This window comes from Sturnira hondurensis, unplaced genomic scaffold (genome assembly GCF_014824575.4).
Source record: "Sturnira hondurensis isolate 20B ecotype Veracruz unplaced genomic scaffold, ASM1482457v3 Scaffold0008196, whole genome shotgun sequence".
In the NCBI taxonomy this organism is placed as follows: Eukaryota; Metazoa; Chordata; class Mammalia; order Chiroptera; family Phyllostomidae; genus Sturnira; species Sturnira hondurensis.
Window position 1 is genome coordinate 12,262,078 of NW_028080827.1, and position 27,616 is coordinate 12,289,693.

At 48.4% G+C, this 27,616-nt stretch overlaps 1 protein-coding gene across 1 annotated transcript; it reads left to right on the forward strand.

Annotated features, from left to right (window-relative positions):
* LIPC (lipase C, hepatic type) lies at positions 1-26,648 on the forward strand. The gene is made up of 9 exons (XM_037054433.1): positions 1-15; positions 439-663; positions 3,732-3,914; positions 4,478-4,595; positions 7,108-7,341; positions 9,643-9,888; positions 19,861-19,978; positions 21,788-22,006; positions 26,484-26,648. Exons 1-9 carry the CDS (start codon positions 1-3, stop codon positions 26,593-26,595), a joined length of 1,470 nt encoding a protein of 489 aa, XP_036910328.1. The 3' UTR covers positions 26,596-26,648.
* Positions 26,649-27,616: the final 968 nt, after the last annotated feature.

Genomic DNA, 27,616 nt, shown 5'->3' on the forward strand with positions numbered 1-27,616 from the left:
ATGGTAGTGGGGAAGGTGACCCTCTCCACCTCCATGTTGGGTCCTCCTAGGTTACCCTCCATTATCTCCCAGGAGAGAATGGCCATTATCCCAGAAATGTTCTTTGGGGTTTCCCAAAGCTGTGACTCACGAGTATGTCCACCAACTCACCAGAACCCCATTGGCTGGTGTCCCCTGCCACCTTCCGGTTGTCCCAGAACTGGTGGAGGTAGAACAGATTTAAGCACCATCCCCAATCTTCCATTCTAGAGCCATTTGGAAGAAGATCTCGAGCTGTTGAAGAAAATGAAACGCTGCAGGAGATGAAGACAAGATTTCTACTCTTTGAAAGGGGAAGTGACAAGGCCTGTCAAATCAGGCTCCACCGTCCAGNCACCAGAACCCCATTGGCTGGTGTCCCCCGCCACCTTCGGGTTGTCCCAGAACTGGTGGAGGTAGAACAGATTTAAGCACCATCCCCAATCTTCCATTCTAGAGCCATTTGGAAGAAGATCTCGAGCTGTTGAAGAAAATGAAACGCTGCAGGAGATGAAGACAAGATTTCTACTCTTTGAAAGGGGAAGTGACAAGGCCTGTCAAATCAGGCTCCACCGTCCGGACACGCTCCTGCAGTGCGGCTTCAACTCCTCCCTGCCGCTGGTGGTGATCATCCACGGGTGGTCGGTAGGACACGCCGCCGCGGCCTTTTTCTCTCTGCTTCTCCATTTTCTCCTTTTCTCCCTTGTGTGTTCAATTCTAATAAAAAGATGGGGAGCTGGTGATAACAACGTCATGCATACTATTTGTAAAGCACATTCTAATTTTCCAAGTGCTTCCCCACACATTATCTCACTGAGTATCTCAATTCCATGAGTAAGCAGGGAGGGGAAAGTATAATTATCTCCACATTTCAGATAATAAAATGTGACTCAAAGAGGTCACACAGACATGAGGGCCCAGACTGCAGCCCACGCAGGTGAAGCTGCATGTCTCACAAGAGCAAGTAGGGAGACAGATGTCGTCTCTCGATGAAATGTATCTGTCAGTGTTAAATTTAGCTGCAAATAACAGAAACCCATTTGGCAGTGGTTCAGAGAAGTCAGAATTTATCTCCATTTCATACAATAGTCAGAGATATGTAATCCAGAACTGGATAAATGGCTTTGGTCAATGAAGTCCTCAAAGTCCCAGCTCATTTCCAGCTCACTGCTCTCCCATCCTTAGACATAGGCCTCATCCTCCTAGTCCAAGGTGGCAGCTACTGCACTAGCCATCACATCTTCATTCCAGGTAGCAAATGCTGTATACAAAGGAGTTGAAAAGCAAGGAGTTTTTTAACAACAACTTTAGTGATATATAATTCATATAGCATACAATTTATCCATTTAGCATGTATAATTCAATGGCTTTGCCATAAAAGAGAGGTGGTTTGTTGTTTTTTTTTAAGTTGGCCTCCCAGAAGCATCTGTGAAATACTTCTAGTAACATCCATTGGCCATACATCAATGGAAAGGGAGCTGAGACCTGTGTAGCCTCTTAGAGAAAGTATAGCCTTTTAGTGATGCTAAAAATTCCATTTCTACAGAAGAAGAGGGGAGAGAATACTGTGAGCAATAATCAAAGTCAAATTAAGTGAAGCCTTATCTCCAAGAGGAAATTCTGACTGCTGGTCACCAGCCCACCCATGATTTGAAGCTCAGTTCACAATATGAAACATCCAGGATTTGGGAGTCTATTTCGTGACTTGGAAACCTTTCCCTGCCGTCTAGTTGGAAATACCCCTGAAACCGCTTCTACTCCACCCTGGAGAGCAAAATGGGCCCATCTACCCACACGCCACTCCTTCAACAAGTATTCTCCAAGGGCCGCTACGTGCAGGCGCACAACCTCCCATGAACAAAACAGACCCCTGCCTGGCCATGAGAGGTGGTAGGGAGCCACGTGATGCCGTGGGTGTAGCCACGAGGTGGGGCGCCTTCTATAATCATCCTAGAATAGCACAGGGGCTCCTGCAGCCTGCCAGCAGTTTCCCCTCAGAATTGGCAGGGATCCCACCCTAGAGAAATGGGGGCTGGCAGCGAAAGTGGTGGGGGCCTTTTCTGCCCCTAGAGAAGGGACCTCACATAGATTGAAGCCCTACTGGAGCAAGGCCCTTGGCATTATGTATCAGCCCATTTCATCCTCATTCTCCCTGCATCCCTTCACCTCCCTGCGCCCTCCTGACTCCCCCTGCTTCCCCTCGCCTCTCTCTGCCTCCAGCAATACCCAGGTGTTTGTGGCTCCTCCTATGCTCCATGGGATTTCTCTCCTCTTGGCCTTGGCCTTGGCCTTGTCCTTGGCCTTGGCTCAGGCTGTGCTTTCCACCTATAGTGTCCTTTCCCCCTTCTCCTTTAGGACAGTATTCATGACATATTAGGTGCTCCAAAAATACTTGTTAACTGAAATAATGACGGAAGAAATATCTCGTTTCTTCAAATGCAACATGAAGATAATAGGGTCCTTTTACCAGAATGAGCTCTTCATTCTCAAATTCCTACCCAGACTGGAATACATCTACCATTATCAGTAATAATAATAATACAACTGCTAATAAGAACTAACATTTGCTGAGTGCTTACTATGTTTCAGGCAATACTCTAAGTGCTTTGCATTCATTGACTGATCTCGTCTTTACAACAGTCTTGGAAAGAAGGCACTATTCTTATCCCCATTTCCGCATGAGAAAACTGGGGCACAGGGATGTTAAATAACTCGCTTAAGGTCACTCAGCTAGCACCTGGGAGAGTCTGGATTTGAACCCAAACTGCTATATCCACACAGAAGGCCCTGGGGAAACATTTATTAAATAAATGGATCTTAACCTGGACGACACGTCAAGCCACCAGCTTTGCTCTTCACCTTAGTGGGCTAGTCTTTAGCCACACCTGCCTTTTCTCCTCTCCCCAGATGTACCACACTGTCCCTTTGTCATTCTGTGCCTCTGCCCATGCTCTTCCTTCTGCCTGGGATGCCCTAGACACTGCCCCCCCACCCCACCCCCCACCGCCACCGCCCCAACCAGCACCACAGTCACCTGCCCACCCTATTCTTAATCCTATTTCTCCTTTACAACACAGCATAAATGTATTTGCCCTGGGAACCCATCAGAAGTGCCCTTTAAACATTTATGGAGCTTCTACTATGTTTCTGGCTCATGGAGCTGGTCACTCTGAAGCAAGCCAAGCGCAGTGAGGGAGAGGAGAGGAGATGCAGTGGGTTTCAGAAGTGCGGCAGAGCAGGCCACCAGGAGGAGCTGGCGCGGGAGCTGACCCTCCAAGGACAGGTCAGGGTTCAGTGGCTGATTTACACAGGAGTTTCCATTGATCTAAGGCTTGGAAAGTCCTAAAATAGGGAAATGCTAAGACAACAGTTCTCAATTAGGGACTGGGGTGTAGCTCCCAGGAAACATTTGGCAAAGCCAGGAGGATTTTTGGTTTTCATAACAGGGGCAAGGGGTGCTGCTGGCATCTCCTGGATGGAGGCCAGAGATGCTGCTAAGTCTCCTACAACACACAGGACAGCCCCACAGCAAACAGGGATCTGGCCCAGATGTTCATAGTGCTGAGGTTGGGAAACCCTTAGAGAAAAGATCCAGTGTTACCCAAGAGTTGGAGAAAACCAAAAAGAGGTGAATAGAGAAAAGGAGGAAATGACTGCAAAGCCCCCTCTGTCCCCTCCTGGTGAAGCTGACCACCCTGTGGGCCTACCCTCAGCTGGACGGCTTGCTGGAAAGCTGGATCTGGCAGATGGTGACCGCGCTGAAGTCTCAGCTGGCCCAGCCGGTGAACGTGGCACTGGCAGACTGGATCGCCCTCGCCCGAAACCACTACGCCACCGCTGTCCACAACACGCGCCTCGTGGGAAAGGATGTCGCGGCTTTTATCCGGTGGCTGGAGGTAAGACCTGCCCCAACCTCCCTCCTCACCTTTCCTCCAAGACCCAGTGAATTCAGCTGGTCTCCAACAGCAGCCCAGACAGGAGAACCACGTGGGCTAAGCTCACAGGAATAGAAGGGCCTGAGGTGGTGACCAGGCCCCAGGGCTCTCTCGGCTGCCTCACCTGCACCCCTTTTTGAGGAATCATCTTCCCCTTACCATCCATCCATTAGTCCTTTTATGTTCACCAGTTGGATGTGCTACAGGATCTGTGTATCCTATAAACCAGCAATCCCCACACAGGAGCTACAAACAGGATTGCTTCAACAGGGCATTCATACCCAGGTGAAGACAGGCAGGCAGGAGGCCTAATCACTAGGCAGGGTCCCAGGTCGCTGAGCCTGGAAGGAGAGACGACAGGGTCTGCAAGGTGAGAAGCCAGTTTGGGTCTGCCGTATGAATGAAGCACCTCATTTGTGATCAGGCACCAAGAACAGAGTGGCAGCCTGAACAAGCTGGACCCACAAAGGCTTTTGTCGGGGCAGCTCTTCTCCTCCTGCAACCGAGTTATCACTGTCTTCCAGGCATCTGTTCCGTTTTCCCGAAGCAACGTTCATCTTATTGGGTACAGCCTGGGTGCACACGTCTCAGGATTTGCTGGCAGTTACATTGGCGGAAAGCACAAGATTGGGAGAATTACAGGTAACAATGCCTGATAACNTGAAGCACCTCATTTGCGATCAGGCACCAAGAACAGGGTGGCAGCCTGAACAAGCTGGACCCACAAAGGCTTTTGTCGGGGCAGCTCTTCTCCTCCTGCAACCGAGTTATCACTGTCTTCCAGGCATCTGTTCCGTTTTCCCGAAGCAACGTTCATCTTATTGGGTACAGCCTGGGTGCACACGTCTCAGGATTTGCTGGCAGTTACATTGGCGGAAAGCACAAGATTGGGAGAATTACAGGTAACAATGCCTGATAACTACGACCGTAATCTCACAGATGCATCAGGCCACAGAGCAAGGACCTGCTTTCCCAACAGTCTCCTAGTGAACACACTCTCAGCTTCCTTCCTGCTGGCTTGGTGTCTGGGGAGGGCTTGTAGCACTGTTGGAAACGCGAGCCTGGTCACGGACTGCTGCCCAAGAGAACTCAGAAATTGCAGCCTCCGCTGCTACTGCCTTTCCTCACACAGATGCCCCTCAGAGTCGGACCCTGTAGGATCTAAGAAGTAGATTTTTCTGTACACTTTCATAGCAGAAAGTTTATTTTTCAATTTATAATTTAAAAAACCCAACATGAACAAGTTAAAGAGTCACAGCCCTAAATATGCTGTAACAGCAACCACGTTTGTGCCTGGGTTTCCACATTGGTGAAACACATGGGTATTACTTGGGGCCCCCTTTGAATTGAGGGAGGGACCTCTGCACCAAAAACCTCGCCCCACACTCTACACCAACTCAGAAATGGCCCTGGTACCCAGGAAGAGATAAAGACATGCGAGAAGGCCTCTCCTCTAGGTGTCCCTGACCTCAACCCCACCCCCATGCTGCCCCAGAGTGACATGAGGAAAAACACACCTGACCAGATAGTTCCCCAACCACGTCCCCAAGGCCCACGAATCCCCACAATGGCCCAGGCGAGGCCCTTTGCAATGAGTGTAGTGTCCCAGAGCTTCAGCTTCTCCTCTGGCTGTTCCCTCCCTCTAGCTCTAGGCTTCAGTAACACCAGATTTTCCTCCACTTCACAAAGACGTCGTGGCCTCTCGTGCTTCTGGGCCTTCGCATGTACTGTTCCCTGTGCCTGGAATATCTTTCTGCCACTCACCCACCAGCTCTCATCTACCCTCAAACTCCTACTCATCCTTCAAGACCAAACAGGCTAAAACAATGCTTCGCAGGCTAAAACAATCCAAAGGAAATCTAAGATGAATAGCATTGCTATGACCTTTTACTTTTATCAAGTAAGAACATTTTTGGCAACTATTAAATATCATCTAGTGTTATCATTACTTCATAAAAGAAGACATTTATTTTAATATGAAAAAAGATAGGGATAATGGCAGATATTTAAACCAAGTAAATTTGTCATTATGAGAGTCCTTTTTTTTTCATCCTGGGGTGACTGGGGAGGCCTTGTCCCCAGACCAGTGACTGTGTCCCCACCAGTGTTATGTAACACCCAACAGCCTGGGTGTGGGCAGAGCTTCTCCAGAAGGCCCAGGAGGCCCATCACCAATGAACCAGGACTTGAGGTTGATCAGAATCACAGAGGCTGGATCAAGCCCGGACCATCTCCCCTTTGACTGGTACCCTGGGCGCCATCAGGCATTATTATCCAGGACCACATGTCAGAGACAGCGAGATGGCTAATTACTATTGTCCTCTTGTAGTCAGCCTGATGAAGAAAGGAATATAAATCACACCGAGACATTCTTCATTTATAACTGCGGAGAGGGCTGGAGAACAGGCACTCTCCTGGCGTCCGGTCAGTTCCTCCGCCCCTCTCAAGGATGAAAGCCAGGGCTGACATGGGGCATCAAAGGGCCCCCCAGAGAAGGTAAAGGAAGAAAGGGAAAAAACCTTGGGTGCATAAATGCTCCCCAACTCCCGCCAGCCAGGGGCTGCCACTCACCTCATGCAAACACATCTGTCACTTGAGGACTAGAGCTTTGAGAATGCTATCTGCTCTCAGTATCTTCTCCACCAGGGACCAGTGACGTACCGAGGCTGTTCTGGACCATCCCATGAAATGACATTAGTGTAGGAGAAAAGCCAGCTTGTTTAGGGAAGTTATAGGCAACATTCTGGCAAATTGCTTCTTTTTTCATGGGTAGGTTAAAACTATTTACAATAAGCACAGTGGGTTTTTTGCAGGCAAACAGATGCTCTTGAAACTAGCTTGAGAGGTACTTAAAATTGACTTGCTTAAATAAATCAGGCATTGCCTCATAACCTTATTTCTACCACTGCATAGTTCCTGCAGACCTCTTTTCCCCATAGATAATGCCCAGCTTGTGTTCAATTTTCAGCACCATGAATTACTGTGGTTTTACTGCAAAAAGGTTGTGGCAAGATTTTCTAGAGAAAGATTATGCCCTAGGATTTTCTTCTTCCTGCTAGCCCATGAATGTGTAATAACATGAATAAGCTAAAAAGAGCATCTCTCCTCCCCTCCCCTTGTTCTTACCTAAACCGTGCCCTTACTTTCCTGTTAGGGCTGGATGCCGCGGGCCCTTTGTTTGAAGGAATGTCCCCCAGTGACCGTCTTTCACCAGATGACGCCAATTTTGTGGACGCCATTCACACGTTTACCTGGGAGCACATTGGCCTGAGCGTGGGCATCAAACAGCCCATAGCACACTATGACTTCTACCCCAACGGAGGCGCCTTCCAGCCTGGATGTCACTTCCTAGAGTTCTACAAACACATTGGCAAGCATGGCCTAAATGGTGAGGAAGAAGACATGGCCAAGAGCACTGGCCTGCACCCCCACCCTCGCATGGGGCCTCTGCATCCTGTGCAATCTACCAGCTCTGTGGATTCTGGGAAGAGTTTGGCAAGGATGGGGGCCCAGGGTGTATGCTCACCAAGTCTGTTCAGAGAGAGGGCTTGTGGGTAAGAGCTGGTGTTCCCCCCTGCAGGCCCCTCCTCCTATCAGACAGAGGTCCTTGGGGCTCAAGCTCTGAGGATGCACTGAGGGCACCACCGGGAGTCCCCACCTCTTGCCCCCACTCAGTTCAAAGCCTCTCCAGGAACAGTAGCCCTTCTGAGAGTTGAAGGCGTTTAGTCCGCCTTCTCCAGAAGCTTCATCACTCAGGCAGCTTCCACTTCTCTGCTCACACGAGGACCCACTCACTAGATTATAGCTTCTTGATACTTGGCCTCACAAGAGTGTGAAAATTCTTCCACCTCTGTGAGGTTTATTCAGCTGATCCTCCAGGACAGTACTGTGATTCTTTCAACTCGAAGTTCAGCTCTAAACATGTCCCCGTGACTTCCTATAGCTTAGGGCAAAACCTGGATGTGGCATCAGCTGGGCCGTGATCCCACTTTTCTCTCAAATCCAAAACAGTAACATGAGTATCAATAACATGCACAGGGTTAAAAAACAAAACTTAAAAAAGCAAATGCCATACTCTCCATAGACGTCCCAAATTTCTCATTATTATAAGATGTCATCCTAATTAAAACATGCCAACTCACAAAGCCACTGGAGACCCCCACACTGCATACCGGTCTCACCCCAATCATCCAAAATCGAGCTGAAAACACACTCTCTTGTGATTGCATCACCCCCCTCACCCCTCCTGTATCAGGATGCCCTTCACACTCGACATGATCTCATTTGGGCTGTACTCCCAGCCCTGCAGCCACCCACACACGAGAGAACCCTCTGGGAACATCCCCCATCCCTTCTTACACGTTCCTGGTGTCATCGCACCTCCAGTCACCAGCAGTCCTGGCCGCCTGTCCCCAGCCAGCCTCTCAGACCCACACCTCCTGACACCCAGCACAGACCTCTAGGGTGGTGTGTGGCCACTAGTTGCCTGGTAAATGCATCTCTGAGCAATGAGTGCTGTTTGCTTTGGTGCTAAACTTCAAGGTGATGGAACCAAGTACACTCACTTAGCTTGTCCGACCTGGGTGTGGTTTTCCTCAGTTTTCTTCACCCTTATGTTGGCAAGTGATTCTGCGGTGTCTCTCACAACCAAAGCTAAATGAAAGGCAGCTTGATAACCGTTCTACCACCCTCATGACCGGGGTGAGGCTAGGTGAGGTGGAACGAGTCGGTGAATGTCTTTGAAGCCCCGTTTCCTCACTTGTAACAGCGGCCTCAGAGCTGGACGAAGATGCAGGGAGCAGATGAGTGAAGGCAGAGTACCTGCCTCGTGGTAAGTGCTCTGCAAATGTGGCCATGGGTGACCAAGAGCTAAGGTGACCAATGTCGGGAGAAGGGCTTTTGGCAAAGTTACCTGTGCTGTGCTTTCACATTCGGCACTTTCCATGACTTGTGGTGGTTTTTTCAACATTCTCTGTGAATCATTTACTAGATTAGGTTAATATTTGGAGAGAGAGAAATAAAGGAAGAAAGAAAAGGAAAGAAAGAGACAAAAGAAAGGAAGAAAAAGTAGCTGAACCTCCTAAGCTTGCTGGAGGGGTTCAGACCTGGTCACTGGGGCATGCTCTTCTAGAAGCCCGTCCCACACCGGTCTTAGTGGCCAGTTACCCCAGGGACGCAATGGCTGCTTTGGGACAGAAGGTAGACACTGCCAGAGGGGCCTCAGCTCTCAGCTCAGTGGCTGGGCCCCTAGTGCCACAGCCTGGTGTCCCTGGCTTTCCTAAGAAAAGAGGTATTCCACCCAAGCTTTCGTCAGCTAACTCATTTGTGCATTTTTAACCATTTAAGAAAGAAATTTTTCTAAAAGAAATTACATTACCCTGCTTCCTTAAATAATTTGATAGTTTCTGAGTGACTTGGGGTTCCCTTTAAAACATCTGCCACAGCCTGCGGCACCTGTGGGGTGCCTGCACCTGTGCCTCCGCACCAAGTGACTGAGAGGACCCTACGCTCCCCGAAGGTCTTCAGTCGCCTGTTATATGCACCATCGTCAGTGGGTCGACCTCAGCAGCCCCACCCGTCCATCCCAAGGTGCTGCTAGTCTGCACTGAGAAACAAGGCCATCCTTTGAACTGAAGGTTTAATCCTTTGGATTAAAGGTTGATAGTGTCCCTCTTGCCCTGTGTTCCAGCCATCCCCCAGACCATAAAATGTGCCCATGAGCGGTCGGTGCACCTCTTCTTGGACTCCTTGCTGCACCCCGACCAGCAGAGCATGGCCTACCAATGCAGCAGCATGGACCGCTTCAGCCAGGGCCTGTGCCTGAGCTGCAAGAAGGGCCACTGCAACACGCTGGGCTACCACACCCGCCAGGAGAGGCAGAGCAAGAAGAGCAAGAAGTTCTTTCTGGTGACTCGAGCCCAGTCTCCCTTCAAAGGTGAGTGCAGGTAGCCTGGAGCCTTCGCCAAGGACAAGGAGACAGTGCCCTGTCGGAAGGGTCAAAAATTCCCTGGAGTCTTTTCCTGGAATGACTTCAGGTTCTATTTTACTGTTTCTGAAATTGCACAGACTCCACACAGTGATATTGACAAGGCCTTTCTTTTGCCAAGAATGCGGCCACTGTGCTGCCAAATGCTAAAAGAAAAGCCTTACTACTTTCTGATACAATCCTTGGGTTGGCCTCTCTTCGTCCACTTGCATGGTCCCCTGAACAGTTACCTCCTGCCACAGGTGTCTCTGTTACGGAGACCTGGAGGTGTCCTAAACCCAGACTACAGCCCAGTGCCTTCATCTGCTCCTGACCCCCATGGAAAAACAGCTCCAGGCTACATTCATGGCTCCTCATTTTCCCGCAAGTTTCAATCAGCTGAGCATACAGGATATCACTGCCTGGTCGAGGCCTTTCCGAGATGCTTTTCAACTTCCACTGTTTCCCCGTCAGATCCCCACCTCAGGCAGAAACAGAGCCCCTGCCCCTCTCTGGGTTGAACAGGAGGTCAGAGAAAGGGCTGTGCTCACATCTTGGGCTGAAGCCAGCAAAAAAATATTCCACTGAAGCCCAAATCTTCCTGCAGGGAACCAGGGGACATCTATTGCCATTAACATTTCTGCCTAATCCTTAAAAGAGCTCATGAATGATTCAGCATCTTTCCTAGCACATGCTCACCTGCACTGGGAGGAACCCGTGTTTTGCTGTTTGATTATCACCATGCAAATATTCATATTTGCAGAAGGTGTATGCATCATTACCACCACTGTGCATCTGCACAGTGTTTCACACAAAACGTTAGATGCAGCCATTTATTTCCGGTGGTTCCCACACAGCCAAGCAAGGTCGGCCTGGCTGGTTACTATCCCGCTTTAAAAAGAGAGCAAAACTGGGACAGAGTGACCTGCCCACACTCCAGGCTGTGGGCAGGTACATCTGACTCCCAGTCCAGTGCTCCTTTTTACTATCAGGCTCCCAAGTTCAAGCTCTCAGGAGACTTATTTTTTAGGTGTGGAGTCCTCTGTTAATCTGAGCCTTTGCCCTTCAGCCAGATTTCCCTTCCCTGAGCCCAAGCTGCCCAGGAACGACAGGAATCATTGTGGGCAGCCGATGGCTTCTGAGAGTGCTTGGAGTGGGGGCGGGATCCTTCCCACCTGAAGGGCTGGAGAATCCCCTTTGCTGCTTGTGCCTTAAGGCCAGAGCAGGTGAGGGAATCAGGAAGGCCTCCTGCTTCAGGGGCTCCCCCACTATAGGCTGCCAATTAGACACTCACTCATTTGGGTTAAGCCGCTTCTCTTTTAAATGGCAAAGCTGCCTGGAATGATTAAGCTTCTCAGATAATCACATTTCCCTGGATCTACTTTAATCCCAGACTGTTAGCATTGCCAGAGACTGTTCACCCCTGCCAGTTTCACAGACAGGGAAACCGAGGCCCAGAGGGCGGAAATCGTTTGTCCAGGATCACAAAGTCGGTTCTTAGCAGAGCCAGCATTTAGACCCACGACTCCAACCAGCTAGCTGAGTGATTATGGTTAGCCCAGTAGCCTGCCCTGGTCTGTTTGTGGAGTGATGAAGGCAGGAGAAGAGAGGGGGTGGGTCGCTTTCCTTTTGAGATCAACTGGGAAGAAGGGCTATAGTTCATCTCCCAGGGATGGGCTGTGCATCTGAAGCAAGGGGACTGATCCAGACTTAGGGCTGGGAGAGGGAGGGCCGTGGGGAGGGTGTCAGGAGAAGGGAGAGGTAGAAGAAAGAGCAGTAGGCACAAGCCCGGCTGAGTACCTCCCTTTTGCCCAGGTACCCCCCACCCCATGCCTGACCTCCCCATGCTGGTGGTGGGAGCTCCCTTCCTATTAAGGAGACCACAGAATCACAGCAGCTACCAGCACTGATGTAATCACTTATTTGTTTCTTCTTCAAACATTAATTGAGCCAGAGTAGGCAGAGTCCCTACCTCTGAGGGGTTGGGTGAGACCGGCCCTGGCCATTTGGTATGTGCTCTGTGCTGTCCTGGAAAGACAGGTCATGAACCCCTTGGAGAAAACACTTGGGTCTCTTTATTACCAACTACCCGCCTTGATGAGAACTGGACCCACAGGGCCGGTGATGATGGAGGTAAGCCTATAAGGCAGGACTGCCTAAATCTGGTCAGAACCCAGACCTGCAGCAGGGTACTGAGGTTTCAGTGATATAACCCCCCTCCTCAGGACCTCCCAATTCTCCCCAGTTCTGCTTCAGTCCTTCCAGTAAGCCAAGTTCAATCCATCTGCTCACCAGTGGCCAGGAGCAGCCCTGCAGCCACACCAAGTGGTCCTGGGAATGGCTGGGAATCACACTCAGGTGAGACTCCACCTGTTTGGAAGCAGCTGCTCACAGGGATGCTGCGATCCGTCTGATGCTATGTCATCCAATATGATAGCTGCTAGCCATATGTGGCTATTTAAATTATTTAAACTAAATAAAATCAAAAATTTAAGTCCTCCATCACACTAGCCAGCTTTCAAGCGCTCAAATACACAGTTGCTGTCTCAGAGAGCACAGAAATAGATCTCCGTCACCGCAGAAAGTTCTCTGGATGGTGCTGGCAGGAAGCCTTTAATCTAAGCCACCATAACTACACCCTTCTCTACCCATCACTGCCAAGATCGTCTCCGCCTGGGGCCCCCAGAGCCTGTTTGGCTGGCCGCCTCCCGCATTTGATAAATATGTATCAGCTCATGAAAGAACTGACTTGCCCAACTCGGTCTCACAGAAGCCACAATCTGTGTTTTTCAAGGACATCTGATTGTACTATATATTTTAGTGCAGGGCCTGGCTGGGCAAGATATAACTCACCTCGCAGCTGTAGTTTTACAAAGGATGACTAACTTGGCCTTTGTTCCTCTGGCTCCCAAGATATTCTGACAAAACCATCAAAGGATCTATTTTCTACAACCGACTGCCAGAACGCGGGTAGACACTGGGAGAGCACAGCCCCAGCAGGGGAGAACTGGGAAACAGTCGCTGAGTGAAAGGAGGCAACTCATTGCCCCTTTCCATTCTCATTCTCTCAGGAGGAACCTTTAGCAGTTTGGGAGGCAGGTTTTTAAGGGGGTGGGGTAGAAGCACATCCACATTCAGTTAAATTCTGCTTAGCAAGCGCCTTATCTAACTGGTCCCGGGAGCTGTCAGGTGAGGCAGTGGGTGGAGCAGAGGGAAGCGGACCCTGGGGCTGTGGTCCAGGCACCCTGCTGGGTACGCACAAGAATTATCCCGCTTAGTATTTAATCCTCACAACGACTGAGAGATACTGAGGGACAGAGACAGAGACAGTGGGGTGGCAGTGAGAGATGGGGTGGGGGGCGGGGAACTGATTCATTTTCCAAAAAAAAAGTTAAGATTGAAAGAAGTTCAGTCTTCCCAAAGCCACACCGTTTGTAAGCCTCAAACACACTGCCGGACCCGAAGTCTCTGATTGTCATGGCCCTCGCTCCTTTCACTCCACATGGCCTTCTCCACCCCCATCCTTCCCTCTCCTTCTTTCTCTCCCCACCCCGCCCCTGCCCCGCCCCTGCCCCGCCCCCGCCCCGCCGCCTCAGCCAGCAGCGGACCTTGCTTCTGTCGCCACTCCAGCTAGTAAGAGGGTAAGAGCACTCTTCTCTTCTGGTCATGAGACGACCAGCCAGACTGTCGCCCGGGGTGTCTGTGTGTCTTTGGCTTTTCTCAGCTACTTTTTTGGAAGGTTTTCACTGACTTCCAGAGAGAGTTCCAGAAGAAGCAATACTTACAGGAGACGTTGTACAGGCTTAGGATTAGGACAAGGAGTCTCCAGAATTGGGCTTTGCCGCCAACAACACATGTGACCTTGACCTAGTGACAGAACCTGTGGGGGAACACTTAACACCCATTTTTAAAAGAAGGAAACTAAGCTTCAGAGAGGCTGTGCGTGCTAACCACCCCGTCGTGCTTGGTGGCAGAGTTGGGCTGCAACCTAGGGTCCTGTCCCTCAACAGAGAACTCATTGCCCCCCAACATGAGCCCCCACAGCACTGGCAGTGGGCAGCAGGGCACCAACCAGCATGGCACTCCTAACCACTCACACTCACACACTCACACAACACATTTCTCAGTCTTTACACACGTACACACGCACACACACTCCCCTATTTCCACCCCTAGCAGAAGGGGCAGCTACCTACAGAAGGGGCAAGGATCAGATCTTGTGGCTTTGGGCATCACTTAAATGGGGGATTACTGTTAAGCCCAAAGGTAGGCTTAAGCACCGACCTAAGCGCACATGCACACACGCATGCGCACACATGCACACGCTATCAAAACCCCTTTTCTTCCTCCGCACCTGCTCTGAGCTCGTTCCTGCAGCCCCTCCCCGCACCCTGCAGCCCGGCTGCCTCCAGGGGTGGCCTTCTGTTCAGTATAGCCCCTAGGCCTCTCAGTCCCAGGATGGGCAGCCTGCTCCTGGGTTAGAGGCATTTCAGACCCGGAGCAAGCCCTCAGTGCTGCAAGAAAACGCAAGAGATCCCACTCTTACCATCTCCGCCAGAGAAAATCAATAGATGGAAAAAATATGGCCTCTTTGATGTTTGCAAAGGGAGTCATAATATCTCCCAGAGCCTATATCTAATGATTCAGAATCATTTTTTCCAGGAAAGTAGAATAAATAAAAATAAATAAAAATGTTCTCTCTTCATGAATTTCACAACCTGGTGCTCACAGTGGCTGCCTTGAGAAAATCACCTTCAGCTGTTTTTTCTTAAGTGGCACCAGTGGGCTTCACACAGGAGTGGGGCGTCTGGACGCAGGCGGAGTCTGGTGAGGAGAATTTCAGGGGCTTCGCCTCCCTGCTGTAGGCGCAGTTTGCTTGATCTCACTCAGGGTTCATCAATTAGTTCATGTTTTCCATCTGTAAGATTTGAAATAGTTTCTCCTGCCTGCACTGAGGCGTGTGTTGTCCTGGCCTCTGTGCACTCACAGGATCAAAGGCATTTTCCCTAAATCAAATTTTTAAAGCCTTATTAAGCATGTCATAAAGTAAAATGAGTAAAATCGTGCTTTTTCCCTTAATTTTTGTAATAGTATCATTGTCCTGGAAGGGGGGTTGGGTATTGATGATAGGCAAGTTGTCTTTTTTCCCCAAGAAAAATAGTATAAAAATTTCAAAATAAGAAGAAAGAATTACTTCTCAGTATGGAAGGCCCTATCTTTTTAAAAAATATCAACGGCAAGTCTTCTCCAAAACAGCGACTTTCCCAGAGCGGGTAGTATGGGGTCCCCTGTGCTATCACCGTGCTGAGGGCTCTGCAGCAGGGCACCCCCTCTGTGCGCACAGGGGCTCTCCCACTCCCCCACTTCAGTCCCTGCCCTGCAGTCCACGTGCCTTCAAGCCCCTTACAGCTCACACATCCTTGACAACTCTGACTTTCGCACAGGTCCCACCCCAGGAAGACACTGGGGAGGGAAGGGGGAGGAACAGAGAACTCTCATTCATGGGATGTGAGAGCTAAAGGAACCTTCGCAGTCATCTAAGCAGATCCGGGTTTTACACTAGCAAGCGTATCCACAGCGTGAGACGAGACAAGGGGATCAATCTCCTCCTACAGGCAATTTAAGAACAAAGGAAGACAGAAACCCATCTCCAGGACAGAGACAGGAAACATTTATCCCCGCAGGGGCTAACAGTCAGGGGACAGGTGGGGGAACCTGCAGCAGTGATGGCCCAGGACGTATGTCCATGGGCGGGAGCGGCAGGCACTTGGTCCTGGTGGCTTCATTTGAGCAGGTTTCGACCACAGCTTTTCTTCAGGGGCCGAGTGTCTGCCATTTGTATTCTAAGGGTGGATTTAGCTACAGAACCAGAGCCCTAGGAGACAGTGAGTGGGAAGGGTCTTTTGGAACCAGAGAGACACCGCGTTTGAAATTCTGCTCCACTTCTAATTATCTGGGTAACCAGCCTCCAAGTCTCAGCCTCCTTTCTGTAATTCACCAGGATCATTGACACCCGGTTTGTCTAGGTTTCAGCAGAAAACAGAACTCCATCGGCCTGGGTCAGCAAAAGGGAGTGGGCAGGCCTCCTTATGCTTGGCAGGCAGTATTAAAGAAACCAACGTAGGGTATCAATGCGCCCCGCATCTGGTGACAGGCCAGGAAGTTTGAGGGGATACCCGGGAGAGTGGGAGCTGTGGAGGCATGGGGTGCAGTTACTGTGTTGTCAGGCTCCAAAGCAGGACGGAGCAGAGAAGAAACACCCTGACCTCCCTCTGATCTCCTGCGGGTGCCTCCCCAGAGGTCACTCTCAACCAGAAACCACTCTGCAGGGCAGCCAGGGCCGTGCTGCCCGTGGGGCCACATCCTGGGGTTCGAGCTGGGCGGAGAACGGATGGGGATAGCAAGGGTAAGTATGGAAACCCAGTCTAACCAGCATGTTGTCCGTATTTAGTCTTGTTATGAGGACAAAAATAATGTATGTAAAATACTTAGCAGGTAGTCGAATGCATAGTAGGATCTCGACAAGTGGAAGCTGTTTCCTCATGAGTCCTATTCACACGTGAGGCCTTTATTGTGGCAGGAGTCACGTGCTTTCACACAAAGAGCCCCTGCTGCGGTGTGTGCTGTGACCTGCGACCTGTGAACTCAGCGTTAACACAACCAGGACTGCCCTCAGGGAGATAAGACCTGGACCCTGGTGCCCATGAGGCAGAGGGTGACCAGAGTCTCATAAGACTTCCCAGCTGCAAGCTCCTCCAAGGCCAAGACCACAGCTCTGGTTCTCTCATTTTCTTTCTTAATACTTTTCAAAGCTTTTCTTTTTCCAATGAGATTCTAATTAGAATACATGCTTATTGTGGAAAATGTTGAACTTGTGGAAAAGCAGAGAGAAGAGAATTAAAAAATTCCCTCTCTACCCTCTCCAGAGACAAGCACTCAACATTTTTGTGAATGCCCCTCCCATGCATTCTGTTTTATAGTCAGTCTCATATTACACGTACAATTTACTTGTCTGGTTGTTGTTTGAGGTGCTCCCCACTTCTTTTATAAGCATTGAAATCATTCCAAAAGTATCTTTTAATGAGCTCATAAGAGTAAATCACATGACTGGGAATCTGAGCTCGGAATCAGCAGACTAACATTTAATCACAGCTTACCAGGTCTTCACCAGGACTCACCCTCAGCTTCTTCATCGGTGAAGCGATGCGGGAGGGAGAATGAGTAAGCCTCTTACGGAGCTGTCGCAAAGAGAAATGAAGTATTTATTGATGTGGAACCGTTAGCTCAGTGTCTAGGACAGAGTAAAGAGCTAAATGGTAGCTATCATAATTGTCATCGATAGTCCATTGTCATTCCTCCATTTGTGAATATTTAGGGTGTTTCTGATTTACTTTTAATTAAGTAATTCTGTTAGGAGATGTTTGAATTTAAGTCTTCTTTCCCCACTTCAACTTTTTCCCTAGGGTATATAAAGGGCTTGGTCTCAGGTTTCAACAGTTTAAAGTAGTTCAGTTTCTGGAGCCAGGTGCCCTGGGCCGACCTGCCAGCCGCGGCTTACTGCCTGCGCAGTCCCGGAGAAGTCACTTAACCCCTCTGTGCTTCAGTTACCCTGCTCTCAGAGGTCATGATGTAAGGATTGAAGGAGATAACATATGCAAAACACTCAGCACAGTTCAAATAAATATTAGCAAACATTATCATCATGCATATTGCCAGCTACACTCTTCCTTGTTTGTCCCTGACAGCTTTTAGCACTCGGCTGAGCACCAGGGACTTCCAGTTAATACATATTAAACTGGGTTAAAATGCATTGTTAGCAGCATTCCTTGGGGACTCTGACACATGTCCTTCCTCCTCCCTAGGAGGTTACCTGAGTTCAGTTTACCTCAGCCTGTCTGCATCATACCCGCCTCCCTCAGCAGATGCCTGTGGCCTGTGTCTTTGGAAAGACCTTTTGTTTGGCCTTAGTTCAACTTGTAACACTGCTCTCTTGAGTTTCCTAGACACATCTTAAATAGTGGAAGACCTCTCCAGAGGCTCTGAGACTGCAAGCCAGAGTCCCTGTTCACCACAACCACCCAAAGGGTTAGGGGCCTTCTTGGTACTTGACCCACAGCCCTTATTTCTCACCCAGAGTCTCACAGTCCTGAAAGTATCAGACTACTTTATTCTGAGCTGGAAGATTTAAGCCCCTATTATGTACAGGTCACTGGAGTAAATCCACCACAAAGGCCAAATGGGAAGATCGGTTTATGCCAAAGGGTAGGTTTGTATAAATAACCCAGAAACCCAGCAATGCAGGCACACCCTGCAGATGGGGTATTGGCAACCAACCATCAGCCACAGCTGCTATGTGTGTGTGCAGCTACCTGCCTCCAGTGGAAATGCACCATGTAGGAGTTAGTAGAATGATTCATGAGGGTGAGCAATCTCCACATGCTGGGTGCGTGAAATGGATGACCAAGTGGCTAGTTCTATATTCTGTTCTTCCCAGTGGGAATCCTCATATAACAAACCTTGATACACAGGCCTTGACTCCTCAGAGGCAATTTTCCATCTTGCCAGACGTTAATATGTACCCTAATACTGCTAAGCTAACTGTCAGGCCATTCATCCCATGTATGTTCAGTAAGTAACTACTATGTGCAAAGTACAGTATCAGCACAAGTGGGTTAGTCATTATTTAAGCCAGGAAAGGCAAGTATGCAGCAGGCATACCATAAATCCCCTATCCTTTGCCCAGAACAGACCATAACTAGCCTTCCAGGAGCCTGGACATGGTCTCAGAACCCAGTCCGAACACGGGCTCTAGGGGGTCCTTTCAATCACACTGACATGCCATATTACACCTGTCTGCAGTCTTGGAGCTAAAACACTGCAGGCACTTAGAGAATGTGGACAAAAAAAAAAAAAGAAATCTGAGGAGCTCTCAGCCAACTTGGAATGAGGGAGGGGAACTGTGAGGACAGACCCACAGCTGGTTGGTGCAGCAATGCAGGCCAAGCCAAGATCAAGCGAAGGTCAAGCCAAGGCCATGTTAGGAACCTTGGCAAAAGGTCCACACTAAGATCACAGGTGCTGCTATGTGACCTTGAGCTAGTCACTTCGCCTCTCTGAGCCCGTTTTTTGATGTATAACATGGAGATGATGATTACACTACCTACCTCATAGAATTGTTATGAAACGTTAATGAGATGGAGCAATGTGAAGTATCTAACAATACCTGTCTACTGGTAAGCAATTTGTTTTTATCAATGAAATATAGACTATACTTAGGTAAAGAATAAAATAAAGTTTCTGCCTTCAAACAACCCAGTAGAAGGACCTAATGGACATTTGGTAAAATAGAAAACTTTCAGGCCCAAGTGCTAGAACTCGAGTTACCTTATTTCCATTGGGAAAATGTGCTCACTGAACCCCCAGGGCGAGTCCCCAAGACCAGCCCCAGGGATGGGGCTGTGGCCACTAGGGCATGCCTCAGCCGGCATCCCGCCTCACCCCAACACGGACCCCATGAACAGAGGCAAAGGGAAAAATGGTAGTGTGTCCTCTTGCCTTTGGTGACTAAAAGGCAAATATCCTTTGATTTATGTAAGGGGACCCCTCCGAAACACATGGAACATTCCAACAGAATTGCACCCAGAAACCGGCAATGGCAGACATTGTACACTCCTGTTCTACCTTCTTCTGTGGATAATTCTTATTAGTACTATTTTACAAACACAAGTCCTTCCTCTGTAGACATTCAGAAAGTGCAGAGAAGGAAAGAGAAGAAAAGATATTCATAATTCCATTGCCAGGGTCAAGAGGGGGAAATTGGGGTATCTATCCATCCAGACTTTTCCCTCTGCACTTTTAAATTTTAAAAATGAGATTTTTAATTTACACACTTTCTGCTTAAATTCTCTTCCTCTCTCTCTCTCCTCTCCTCCCTGCTCCCAGTGTACCATTATCAGTTCAAGGCCCAGTTCCTCAACCAAATCGAGAACCCGGCGGAACCTACGTTTACCATGTCACTCCTGGGAACAGAAAAGGAAATGCAGAAAATCCCCATCACGCTGTGAGTATGAGGAGCGGCCCTGTGCGTGGAGAGGACAGACTTCACTTTCTCACAGGCACTGGATGGACTCTGTACTTTTTGACAGCCAAGCCAGATACAACCTACTCCCCTCAGCCCATTAGGACTGCTCCAAAAACCCTATCAGAAGAGACACCCACCCAAGCCCAATGCCTCGTCATCCCTCCTTGGCCTCACTCAGTCTCACCAGTTACTTTATGTTGGTTCCACTTGCATCTGTGATGGGCGCTGTGCCCTGTGGGCTGAGCAGAGAGAGAAGCCAGAGGTGGCCCAGGCCCGTCAGCAGTGCGGGAAGTAGGTCCGAGCAGGGCAGAGTGGTGAGGGCCGGAGCAGGTGTCCGCAGGAAGGCCCCGAGTGCCTCTCCAGTGAGTTCTGAATAGTAGCCCAGAAATAAAACTGTTATCACTCAACTTGGCACCGATTTCCCATCCCAATCAGCCTGCACTGCCAGCCTGTCCCATCTGTCCCCCGTCCTGTTACACACCTGCTCACAACATGAGCAGTGGCCTCACACCTCCCTCAGAGGCTCCCAGCCTCGCTGGTCGGAAAAGGCCCATCAGCTGCTTTTCCTTAGCCTCTCCCCTCCCAGTGTACGCTCTCCTTGGGAAGTGACACTGGTCCTTTACTCAATCCCGGGACAGTCCTCAGCTTCTGAAAAGTGCCCCCAGGCTTTGATCCCCACTAGTCACCCTGCTTCTGTCATTCAGAAAGTAGTTCTTGGTGCTCCACCCTAGTGGCAGAGAGGAACTTATCCTTAGGATGCTCCCAGTCTGGCAGGGTGCGGGCATTCCTGTGGTCCTCTACGATGTTCTGCAGGAAGAGCTATGCCGAGGCACGCAAAAAGCCCTCCATCCACCTGTCTCANAGTGACACTGGTCCTTCACTCAATCCCGGGACAGTCCTCAGCTTCTGAAAAGTGCCCCCCGGCTTTGATCCCCACTAGTCACCCTGCTTCTGTCATTCAGAAAGTAGTTCTTGGTGCTCCACCCTAGTGGCAGAGAGGAACTTATCCTTAGGATGCTCCCAGTCTGGCAGGGTGCGGGCATTCCTGTGGTCCTCTACGATGTTCTGCAGGAAGAGCTATGCCGAGGCACGCAAAAAGCCCTCCATCCACCTGTCTCACCCTAAATCTAACATTACCTATGCACTGTCGCAAGTCTCTCTCTGGGGGATTGTTCTGAAAAGAGTGGAAGGGGCCTCAGCGTTGGGGTATTTTTAATGTCCTGGCAATCAGTGAGTAAAGCTGATAATGATACCTATGAATATGCACCTAAATCTTGCTGCCGTCTGTACATCCCTTTAGTATATGGTTTTTTATGACAGTCATGCTTTGTTATTTAATAGAAGTTTCTATTTCTATGGGGAGACACAAAGCCTTAATGGGAAGGAGAGTGTGGTGTTCATCAAGCCTGCAGAGAGCTGCGCTGCTCAGAGGCCATTGCCCAAGCCCCATGGTCTCATCAGGGACAGTTTTCCCGATTTGTTGACATAAAAACTAGGAAGCCTTAGCGACACCAAGTTAACTAGATCTTTTATTGTGGAATTCTCAGAGCCTTTTAAATACACTAACCCAGAAAATAGTATGATTTTCCCCAATATTAGTGGTCTAGCAAACCCCTTTTTATCCTGGTGTGTCCATTGCTCTATTAACAACCTATCCTACACCAGTTTGAGAAATGCAGCAGAAATGACCACCCCGAGTCACACGTGCAAACCTAACACACCCTGACTATATCTAAGCATCACTTTGCAGTTATAAAGAAGCTGTCTGGTTTCCTTTGTATTTTCAAGGGATGAAGGAATTACTAGTAATAAAACCTACTCCTTTCTTATCACATTGGATTCGGATATTGGTGAGCTGGTGATGATCAAATTCAAGTGGGAAAACAGTGCAGTATGGACCAACGTGTGGAACACAGTCCAGACCATCATCCCATGGGGCAGCAGACCCCACTACTCAGGCCTTGTTTTGACGAGAATCCGAGTCAAAGCAGGAGAAACCCAGCAAAGGTGAGTGCTAATTCAACTTCCTCCTAACAGCTATTAAGCATCTACAGGGGCCAGCACTTTTATAATTTAATGCTTGCATTTATGTGAAGTGGGCATTATTCTGTCCTAATAATGGAGTATATACACTCAGGGAGGTGAAATGTCCATCACGAGTTCACTCAGCCATAAGAGGGAAGACGGAGATCTGCATCCGGGCCTTCTGAGTCTCAGCCTCGCCTCTTCCCACTGCCTGTGTTTAGTAGCCGCCTGCCTCCGGAGTTTGAGAGGAATCTCCCCAGCCCAATACAAGGACCATGCTTTGAGTGACAAGGACCCAGATTCCATATTTCTGTTGTTATTGTTCATTCAAAGGCATGCTTTTAACAGATTGCAATCTCAAAATCTCACTCTGTAACAGCACTTTTCAAATCTTTGCCTGCCAAAGAATCTCTGGGAAGCTTATTAGATGTGCATAATTCCCGGGCCCACCTGCAGAGCTGCTGATTCACCACGGTCTGTGGAGGGACCAGAGACACACATTTGTTACTAAGAGCCCTCAGAAATTCTGACGTGGACCAGTGGGTTACTCTTAAGAAATGCCGCTCTGTGTGATTTAATATCTGCCTTGGCCAAAGGGTCCTCTGGGACAATAAAGGCCTAGGGAGGGGATAGGAATAAAGGAAAGGAATATCTCCCAGCTGCTACTTCAGTCTGCTCAGCAGAGCAAAGGGATGCCCAGCATATTTTGCCATGGCAACCATACTTGTCTATAGTTCTGCAGGTCTCCATGAAAGGAGAATTCTGTCCTCCCCAGACCTCTCCCTGACTCTTCCTCCTGTGGTCAGGACACTGGTCTCTCCTCTCCCATTTCCTTTGTTGGGCAGCTCATTTCTCTCTTTGGCTTGTCCCCAGCAGGGGTGGAAAACAGCAGGCCTCTGACAACCTCCCACCCCTGCCCCAGGTTTCACTGCCGGAAGGGGGCCCAGGGCAGATTCATGCCCCCTGAGTCCCTTCCACAACTGCACTCTGAGAGTGTGTCTTCCTGGGATACAAAATCCTGGCAACCATAGAGAGCATAGTCTGCATTCTGCCAACAGATTTCTCCACATGATCAATTCCGAAAATTAAACTGCTCCTCTCCTCCTCTACGCTTAGCTATTCTTGCATGACCACTTGGCCCTTTAGATCAGCTCCACGTCTGAGCAGCAGCCCCCCAGACACACTGTCAGCTAGTAATTCCTCCAGTGTAGTGGCTGTTCACCATGACAAGTCTATGTGACTTGACCTCAAAGGTTGCCTACAAGACAACCCTACCTTTTCCACTGGTGCTTATCGCATAGTTCTCAAGAAGGAAGGAGGGAGGGAGGGAGTGGAGAGGGAGCGACACTTACTGAGCTCCCACAGCACGGGGAGCATTATACAAAGTGCTCCAGGAGTCTTTCCAGTGACCCTCTGAAATGGGTAATATTGGCTGTGCCGACTCAGAACCTAAGGCTCACAGAAGTCACACAGCTTGTGGACATTGCTAATAATTGTCCAAGCCCAGATCTGACTTGGGTTTGTCTGATTCATGGCTCATTTGTTGCCCGTGCACTGTTTCCAATAGGTCCTTCCTCTGTTATTCTTGGCCCTGTTAATCTGACCTTTTTTAGTGTAAACCAGCAGAGTGGCAGTGCTGGACATTAATATATGTGCACACCAAACTCTTCTTCATGGCTGTCAGAGGTACATGCAGAAAACAGAGGAGGGGCTGGGGGACCTAGAGTGTTTTTAAATAAGATTTTATTTATTTATCTTTAGAGGGGAAGGGAAGGAGAGAGGGAGAGAAATATCCATGGATGGTTGCCTCTGGTGAGTCCCCTGCTGGTAACTGGCCTGCAACCCAGGCATGTGCCCTGACTGGGAATCAAACCGCGATCGTGTGGTTCACACTTGGACCAGCAAGGGTTTAGCACTGCATGGCCTAGGAATTCCAGAGGAAAGACATCAGTTCAGGGTGGTGGTCTTGGGGCTGTGCTGCCACAGGCTTCGGGAGGCCAGGAGGCATTCCCAGAGAGACAGGCAGGGAGCAAGGCAGGGATCTTATGGCCTCTGTGGCAGCTGGTCCTAAACTCTAGTTCTGACTTCACACCTCTGTGGAATAAACGTGTAGAATAAACCATAACTGCACCTCTCTGAGACTCAACTCTCCAGTAATAAATGGGAATTATATTAATGCATCTCATGAGACTAATAACAATTACTAATTTTTAATTACCTTCTACAAACCAAAATCCCAGAGCCAACATGCAAACTCAACCTCGTACTCTCGATCTCTCTGCTAACTATCCGGGGGGGACACAGTGGTTAGATCATTTGCTCTGTGACTCCACGGGGTTATTTTTCTCTCCCAAAGGCACAGAGTTAGGGACAAGAGTGTCCGTTGTACGGTGAAGGGAAGGGCAGGCAGTATTAGCCCTACTAGAGGACATAAAACACAATTAGCTAAAAGTAATGAGATGTTCCATTTCCATAGTAATCTTGTAATTCAAAACAAAAATCAATGAGATCACCTTTGGTCACCCATTAGCTTGTCAGGAATGCAAAAACAGCAAGCACCTAGGGTTGGGATAGGTGTTGGTGCCGGTGTGGGGCAGCGGGCACTCTCATCCACTGGTGGTGGGAGTGAGCATTACGGAGCTTCTGCAGGGGCATTTCCCTCAACCACTACCATGCAGTGAGCACATACCTCATGCCAGGCACTGCTGTGGGCACCAGACGCACGGCAGTGAACAGAGGAGACAAAGGCCTTGGTCTCACGGACCTTCCATTATCAAAATTTTGCATGTGCATGATATATATGGCCAAGAATATAACATGACACAGTTTTCCGGTGTCCATCCTGGAACACATGAATTGTGTTCATAGAGGATGGACATACACAGAGTTTCCTGCAGTGCTATTTGGAAACAGTAAACTGTGGGGAAGCCTCAGGACCCACAGGACATGGCTGAATGCATGGAACTCTATGCAGGCAAGGACTGTCATGCAGCAGGTGGGTTGACATGACAGGGCTCCGAGTGTGTTATTTGGTGACAAGGAAAATTTTCAGAAAAATACCTGCAAAAAATCTACATTTGCATATGAACATTGACAGATGTGTGAATGCCCTGGAGAGACTAAAACCAAACCATGAAGTAGGGAGGCAAGCAACGCTGGAGAAGGGGAAAGGAGAAGAGGCTCAGTCATATTTGACTTTATTCTTTTCTATTTGAATTTTTCAAGAATGTGTTTATAAATCCCTCATAACGCTTTTATTTCAGCTTCATTGAAGTGTATTTAACAATAAAATTATAAGATATATATATCAAATCATCACTGTGATTTGATACACAGGGCAGGTTAAAATCGATTTACAATTGTATGCATGCAAAACAGTTGATCCTTGTGTTATTAGTTATTAATTATTATATTATTTATTTGCATTGCCACCGTAAACGTACTTTTGCCCAATCATGTACAAATACGTTGTGAAAGGATTCCTCCCGTCTAATTAACAAACACATTCATCACCTATTTATCATTTTTGTTGTTCTGAGAACATTTATGTTTACTCTGTTAGTAAATGTCATTTATACCATAGAGCATCACCAACGATAGTGACTATGTTTTTTATTATTAGTTCATCAGACCTTATTCATCCTATAGCTGAAAGTTTATACCCTTCCACCAACTTTCCCCTGGTCCCCTGCCCCTGGCACCTGGGAACTACTTTTCTATGATTTTTCTATGATTTATCTGGCTTTTACATGAATTTACAAAGTCTGATTTAGTAAAGACTTGACCTCAGATGTAATTCAGAGAAAAGGAAACCATACACGAGAATTCTCTGTGACTATTGCTAATTTTTCCCTAATAGATGCAGTTGAAGTTAGTAACACAATATAGCCCCTCGGGCCAAACTACTGGTCAAAGCAGTCTAGCCATTGTTCTCCATGAGAGAGTGAGACAATTGTGATGCCCTCTCTGGCAGGACAGCGTCTACCCCACTATGAGGAAGGGGTAGGGCTTACACAACTGGGCTAGGCAGAGGCTGGTGACAGTGGCCTCCTGTCCAGGGACCTTTAAGAACAGCTTTAACAAATTGGAGCTCGAACACAGAAGGAAGGCTGGGAGTGGAGAAGGGACCGCCAGTGTTTGTCCCAGAGTCAGGGCGGTGTCTGGAAAGGAATGCCAATTGCCCTCCAATCTCTGAGGAGTGGCTATGAAGGAGGACACAGGAGGACGGCCCCTAGGACTCCAGGTCTTCCAGAACCGACCCCACTCTGGAGCAGAGCCCTGGGAAGGCTTCCGCTGCTTGCTTTCACTGAAGTTAGGAAAATAGCTGCAAACATAGAATCTAATTTTTATAAAACACATCGCATGTGTTATATCAAATGAGCACTTAATGAAGGATGAGATGCTTCGGTAAGTTCCACGTAAAACTTAATGGTGTGTTTGTTTTATGTTTTCTATTCAGAATGGCATTTTGCCCAGAAAACATGGATGACCTACAACTTCACCCAACCCAGGAGAAAACCTTTGTGAGATGTTACATAAACTCTAAAATCCTGAAGATAAAGAACAGATGAGTTTTAATGAAGATCCAGTGTAAAAAATAAATGATCTTATTCCTTATCTGGAATGGTTGCCTTATTTGGAAACCAGTTATGTAAAAGAATCTTGGGTGAAGTTTAGACTTCAAGGGGGAGTATGTTTCACTACTATAAACTAAGTTTTTCATAACTATATTATGTAACTTTATTCAAATATTAATGCAACCAAATATTTTCCAATTTTAACTCTGATTAAATTGTAATATATGCAAATAAGTACAAATGTAAGAGCCATTTTAGATCTGTTGTTCTAATTTAAAATGTCTTTCCCAATTAAGTCAAATTTCCCATAGTTCTTTGCCAGTTTATCCTGATCAGTTTTTGAACCATGCTGGAAAGAGTCTTCTTTATTACATAACCAGTGCTTCAATAAAGTGAAATTAATCACTAGTTGTCCCAGTTTTCCTCTTCTACTAATGCTTGCCACAAAAGCTAGTGGAAAATCTCAAGAGTTAGGTATCGAATCTCAAACTGTCCGATACATGAAATAACGATGTTAGATCTGCAAATTCCATCACAGAGCACGTGAAGGAAATACTGGGTGTGGTGATCCCTTGGAAACGAGTTTCCGGTGGTTCAGAGGGGAAGAGCAGCTGTGCACACGTCACCACCTGCCCCGACATGGCCTAGGCTCGGCTCCACACAGCTCTTGGTTCCCATGCTCTTCACCAACGCAGGGTGAAGGGGCTGGTGCACTGCAAACAACAGTCCTGAGGAGAGATCTGCCTCTAAACCAGTGAAAGATGATCTGTCATGATTCACCTTTGTGTGGAAAAACAGCTGGGTCAGTGTCGCATTGTGTCCTGAATGCTACTCTTGCCTGCAAAAGTATCTGGCAACACTTTCAGGTAGAGTGTGCATGTGTCTACAAATGATGGATGTTCAAATGAACAGTATTTTCTATTATGGCTGAAATATTAGATTCACCCTAAAATCACCTCTCATCATTAACTGTCCAGGAAGAATCTGAAATACAGCGGTCCTCCATCTTCTTATT